Source organism: Vigna unguiculata, chromosome 6 (genome assembly GCF_004118075.2).
Source record: "Vigna unguiculata cultivar IT97K-499-35 chromosome 6, ASM411807v1, whole genome shotgun sequence".
In the NCBI taxonomy this organism is placed as follows: Eukaryota; Viridiplantae; Streptophyta; class Magnoliopsida; order Fabales; family Fabaceae; genus Vigna; species Vigna unguiculata.
In genome coordinates, this window is record NC_040284.1 from 29,634,428 (window position 1) to 29,641,203 (window position 6,776).

A 6,776-nucleotide genomic window follows, 5' to 3' on the forward strand; every position below is an offset into this window, starting at 1 on the left:
ATCCTTAAAAACTTGTTTCTATTAAAATTAGAATGGCGTAATGTATAAACTAAAACTATATTTCAAGAATCACAAATTTAATTTAGGACTTAAAACACCAACTTTGATAAATATTATGTCATATCGTCTTGACACAACAAGTTCACAAATTACTCTATAGTTTTTCGTAACAGTGTTAATTGTACTTTGGTATTTTTTTCAAAACTAATCACCTTTTGTAATAAAAAATAAATAAAAATCATAGTTAGGCCATAAATATGGCACTTTTTTTGTCAAGTTTATGATGATTATTATTCATGGATATGGACTAAAATGCCGCATGAAATAAGGTATGCTGTGAAACTAGTTATTTTCAAAAACTAAAATAAATTTGAAGTTATAAATTAAATGTATGGATCAAAGAAAATTGGTGGAATTAATTAAGAAAATTGATGGTGATTTACAAAATAACAATTTTCTTAATCTAGTTTTATACAATGTAAAAATTAAAAAAAAAAAAATGCAGAAAAGTAGATATATTGAGTTTGTAACACGTGTGGTCTTATCCGATGGATATTCGAGTTTTGCATTACTTGAGTTGAGACTATGTTGAGTTTCGTAAGGTTTCTGCGAAAATGGCTTCTTCTGTCTCTGCGTGTTTCACTCCGCAATCCTTCGCTCGGCGTAATGCCAATCGCAGCAAAATTCGAAACCCTAAATTCCAGAAACCAGTTGTCCCCGGCGGCGAAGCCACCACCTACACTCGTCTTCCGCTCAAGCACGACTATTCCTCTTCTTCCCCTCTCTCACCTCCCGAAATCAAGCTCTCCGAAGCGACCCCACCCATCGACCACCTCCTCCGCAATCGAAAACGGCAAACTCAGCGGCAACAAGGCGACGTTTTCGAAGGCAATGCCGATTCCGAACCTGAAAGCGACGGCGAGGTCGAAGCCTTCGAGTATTCGGGAGACGAGAATGTGGAGGAAGAGTCTTCGAGCGAAAAGGAGAAGGGGGTGCCGGCGGTGATGCGATGCTTCGACCGGGCTAAGATATATGTGAAGGCGGGGGACGGCGGGAACGGTGTGGTGGCGTTCCGGCGGGAGAAGTACGTGCCGTTGGGGGGGCCTTCGGGGGGCGATGGCGGGAGGGGCGGCGACGTGTACGTGGAGGTGGACGGGGCCATGAACTCGCTGCTTCCGTTTCGGAACAGCGTGCATTTCCGGGCAGGGAGAGGGTCCCACGGGCAGGGGAGCATGATGAATGGAGCAAAGGGGGAGGATGTGGTGGTGAAGGTGCCACCTGGAACCTTGATTCGGATGAGTGGAGAAGATGATGTGTTGTTGGAGATGGTGTATCCGGGACAGAAAGCTTTGGTATTGCCTGGTGGTAGAGGAGGTAGAGGAAATGCTTCTTTCAAGTCCGGGGCTAATAAGGTCCCCAAGATTGCGGAGTATGGGGAAGAGGGTCATGAAATGTGAGTCATTTTACCCTGCATAGCTAGGACCCTTTAGTTTTGTGAAACAGACAACATTTTTGTTATTAAGAAATAAAACAGAAACCATTGTTGCAAACCAAAGGGTTATCAATATGTGAAGGGTACAATTTGTTTTGTAGACATGAAAGCTACCATCTGTGTCTTGCATTTAGAAAGAGAGAACAAGTTTGCTGGAACCGTATGAGAGTTATGTTAGAATGATGGTTTCTTTTGATCAGGTGGTTGGAGTTAGAACTGAAGCTCGTTGCGGATGTTGGTATAGTTGGTGCTCCGAATGCGGGGAAAAGTACACTTTTGAGTGTTGTTAGTGCTGCAAAGCCGGAGGTGGCTAATTATCCCTTTACTACACTGCTTCCGAATCTCGGTGTTGTTTCCTTTGACTATGATTCAACCATGGTAGTTGCAGACCTTCCAGGTCTTCTCGAAGGGGCACACCGAGGTTTTGGTTTAGGCCACGAGTTTTTACGCCACACTGAGAGGTGTTCTGCCCTGGTAGGCACTTTTGAGTAGAGATGCTTTTTTGTTGATTTATATAGGTAGACATAGCTAAAATTCAAAATCTTTTTTCTGGTAGGTTCAATTTTAGAGTTACCACACAGATTCTAGGGGTTAAGAAAACTAGAACAGGAGTAGATTATAAGTATTTTCTTTGCTTAACTTCTTTTTCTTTTTCTAACAACCAATCTGTGACATCATTGGATTTTTTTTGTCTGCTTCTTATGTTTCTCACCCTGAAAACTTCTGTTTAGTTTAAGACAATATATAATTGGTTTCAGGTACATGTTGTTGATGGTTCGTCACTGCAGCCAGACCTTGAGTTTGATGCAGTTCGTCTAGAGCTAAAACTATTTAATCCTGAACTTGCTGAGAAGCCTTATGTAGTTGCTTTTAACAAAATGGATCTTCCAGAAGCATATGAAAACTGGGAATCCTTCAAAGAAAATTTGCAGTCTCGTGGGATCACACCTTTTTGTATGAGTGCTGTTACAAGGGAAGGTACTCATGAAGTTATCTGTGCTGCGTATGAGCTTTTGCGTAAAAGTAAAGAAGAAAATGAGGAATACGAAGGTTACAATTACTTTTAAACTTATTTTATATACTATTGTCAGATCACTTGAACACTCTTTTTTCTCTAATAAGTTCTTTGTGTTTGGACAAATTTGACCTTGTTTCAGATGGAAAAGATATGGTAAACTTGAATCATGTAGCCGATGCAGTACAGAGGCAGCGGAATGCATCCATCAGTGATTTTGAGATTTTTCATGAGAATGATTCAAATATTTGGCATGTAGTTGGATCTGGATTAGAACGATTTATTCAGATGACAAATTGGAGGTAGGTTAAAAATGTGATGAGGACGGGAGTACATTCCTCAATAAATTTTTGTATCACCAATTTATTTTGATTCTTTCATCTTAAACACATATTTATTGAGGTGTACCATCTTATCGCATTGAATAAATTGTGTTGAAATTATTACCCTGGATTCATTCTGTATGTGTCTACAAAACCATTTACCATCACTGATATGAAGCTTCTTGCACAGCTTTTCATGTTTTATGTGAAGATTTCAGAACAAAAAATACTCTTGCAATAATCATAGTGTGAAAACATTTCAAATTCCATCATTCTCTTGACTAGTTCTTGATGTGTTAGAAAAAAAGTGTATTAGGACAAGCCTTATGCTTGAAATTGTAAAACCTGTTTGTGTCTAGTTTCATTGAGATATGTGGATCTCTTAACAGGTACGTTGACTCGGAGAGAAGATTCCAACATGTTCTTGAGGCTTGTGGTGTGTACAAATCTCTCATGAAACTTGGTGTAAAGGAAGGGGACACGGTAGTTGTTGGAGAGGTGTGTCTTTTGTTTCTCTTTAGCGTTTCTATTCACTACAATCCTTGATAACACAATGAACAGTGATTGATGTTAACGTATGGTTTAATAAATGAAATTTAGTTACCCTTAAATGTGGAACATTATTGATCCCTACTTCGAATGACAAAACATAACCTGGAAACATGTGGAGCTGGAAAAAAAACTCAAGAGATCCATACGCAGTTCTGCATGAAACTTTTCTACAATCTTTTGTGCCATTTCCATAATATGAATACCCAATGACCTTTTATTCTGCTTCTTATCAGTTGAAGATGATATGGCATGACTCCTCGGGAAATTCTGGTGCGGCTAGGATGAGGAAAATGTCCTCAGATTCATTAAAATGGGCTGAATGGAAGTAATGACACTCAATTTTGGTGATTCTATATTCATGTGTATTGCAATTATGCCATAGGTAAGGGGAATGATGTTCTTGTAATGATTTTATACTTTCATCCATGCTATCCTTAGAATCTTGTCAACAATCTAATTTGATCCCATGTATAATTTTTTTTTTCCTGGATTCTGCGTATGAGCTCCTATAACATACAATTGAAGAGGTGACAAACTTGGGTTCTTTAACCTTTCCTCGATAAGGATATCATCACATTTTCATTTTTATTTATTTGTGTGTATTTTGGATATAATCTTCAACATCACTGTTATTGTAGTTTATTTGACAATATTTTCAGACAATGGTATTTTATCTTTTTGTGATTTTGTGAAATCATCAGTTGGGGCTTTATCCATCTTGAAATTAATTTTACTTCTCGTTAATGATCAGCTGTGCATGGAGGAAGCAAATTCAATCGTAATGAGGTGACATTGAAGAGGATAGAAGTCATGAAAAGCTGCATCAGAAGCATAAAGGTAATGCAAACCATTACATGCTCGCCCAGTGATGGTATGATGCTGAGTGCATTTACGATTCAATTTTCTTATCTTTGACTTGAGGGAACTCTTCATGAACAAAGAGTCATGTATGAGGTAAGACAGCTGTGGAGCTCATTAAACATTGTTGGTTCTCTTAAATTGGTTTAGAACAGATAAATTGCTTATGTAATTTTATGATGGTGTATTATAAATTATTCTGTACAGAATCTAAAATTCATGACATGATTATATCCTCATTCTTGAGAGACTACTTTCACGTGGTTTGGAAATTTCGATGAAACTAAAGAAGCAGTTGAATTTCAAGTTTCACTTGAAGTCACCATATAAGCAACTGGATTGAGATTGTTATATTTTATCTCTAACGTGTTTGTATCTTGGTTTACTGGCTTGTTGACTAAAATATGGTTGATAGACTATCCTGTTTCTTAAAAGAATAAAACTGTTAATGGATGTTGGGGAAAAATCTGTAGTGCTAGCCAATTTCCTTCCCTTAATTATCAATGTCTACATGTGGCATCACAAGGTAATAGCCTAATATTATGGCTAAGACATGTTCTCATTAATAACTTATAAGTGTTTTTTTTAATCGATGTTACTTTTTACAAACACTTTCATTGGTATCTTAACATTTGTGATGTGTGATAGTAGTGCTTTTTATTTTAATTTTGCTGCCTCGGGCTTGTTTGGTATGTTTTATTTTCCTGACTGCTGTGGCTTGTAAACCCAAACACCTACTGTTTCGGCTGAACTATATTTGTGTTACCTGAACTTCCAAACAGAGATGTTTGAAGATTTATTTCATTCTGTTAGGGTATATTTGGATAACGTTTTTTGTAAATATTTTGGAGAAAGAGAAAAAGAGAAAAATTATATAAAATTTTATAAAAATTACAACAACTAAAGCATAAATTAAAAATAAATTTATATAAATTATATGATTGAGTTTTGCAAATCAGTCTATGTATACATTAATTTTAATTTATAAAATAATAATAATAATAATAATAACTTGAAATTTAAGTTAGACAAAGAAATAAGGATGAGAGTAAATTAATAGAATTAGACCGTGAATAAAAAGAATGATAATTTCATATTTTTGGCAGGTATAGTTGTTAAATAGAATTATTTTAAAGTAAAGAAAACAAAGACCAAGTTCCAGGGAAGCGCAACATTTATTTGCAATAACATACATGTAAGACATATATTGTGAAAACTCTTCTTTTATGACCTTCAATTCTTCATTTTTTTCACTATGCATGTGATAGAGCGAAAATGATGAAAATGAAGAAAAAGAACAAGAAAAGTGGAGTTATTGGACTAAGGGAAAAAAGATAAAAAATGAAGATAAATAAAAGAAAATTTTTGAGTGATCGAAAGAGTGTGATAAATAAAAAAATACATATATATTTTTTAATTGATAAATTATAGGATTATAATTTTGTTCCTATAGTTAAAATTAATTTAAATAATTTTAAAATAAACTTTAAGTGATTACGAGTTATAAAATGATACTTCAATTGATGAATTTTTTTATATTAAAATATCATCGATTAAAAGTAATTTAAAATAAAATAATTATTATTAATTTATAATTATTTTTGATATTTAATTTGTACACTACTATTTTTACTTTTAATTATATTTTGTTTGTATTATTTTATATATATATATATATATATATATATATATATATATAAAATTATTTACGAATGAGTATATTTGTAATGATGTAATGAATTTAAAATATTGTTAAACAAAGTTGTAAATTTATATCAATAGTGGAGAATCGATTCTTCAAAATTAAACAAATAGTAGATTTCGAAATTTTGTGCTTCATTTTGAAGCATAATCAAATATAATCCAAACCCAATTAGAATTAATTATCATGCAAGGATAGTTTAGACATTATACTCTTTCTAACGTGATTTTCTCCATATTTCTCTTCAAATTTGGGAGATTAAACTTTTCTTACCGATCACCTCTCATTTTCTCAAACATAAGTGTTCACCCATGTCAAAACTAACATTAATAGTTTACATTACCTTCTTTCAATTAACTAAAGCATCTTTAATTAAAATTAAAAATGTGGAGTAAGTAATTGACTTTACTATAACTTGTCTTAACAAAGTTGTGGTAAACTTGTTGAAAAACAACCGACAAACAATAAAACTTGAGCCAAAAACATTTGAGTAGTACTGAAAATATTCACATTTCTAATTAGTCAATTCTGTTTAACTAGCTTAGCATCAGCAAAGATATATACATATTTAATATTTAATATGATGTCATTTCAACGTATTTTGTGGTGGTCACGGAAGGAACAAAACACCACGGCACATAATTAACTAAACAAAGGTAAAAAGAAGCAAGAACTTAAAAAGCAAAAAAAAAAAACAGATTGTGTCTTGAACTTTGGTTGCAAAGTGGGAAAGAAGCAACACAAGTGTGTTTATGAACAGATAGAAGCTGAAGCTGAAGCTGCTAAAGCAAACACGACACAAGTTTGAACCAAAAGTTGCTTATTACAACATTT

At 34.1% G+C, this 6,776-nt stretch overlaps 1 protein-coding gene across 1 annotated transcript; it reads left to right on the top strand.

Annotated features, from left to right (window-relative positions):
- The first annotated feature begins 558 nt into the window (after positions 1–558).
- On the top strand, positions 559–4,552 carry LOC114186630 (GTP-binding protein OBGC, chloroplastic). The gene is made up of 7 exons (XM_028074592.1): positions 559–1,453; positions 1,693–1,966; positions 2,251–2,542; positions 2,650–2,809; positions 3,220–3,328; positions 3,616–3,764; positions 4,134–4,552. Exons 1-6 carry the CDS (start codon positions 615–617, stop codon positions 3,709–3,711), a joined length of 1,770 nt encoding a protein of 589 aa, XP_027930393.1. The 5' UTR covers positions 559–614; the 3' UTR covers positions 3,712–3,764; positions 4,134–4,552.
- Positions 4,553–6,776: the final 2,224 nt, after the last annotated feature.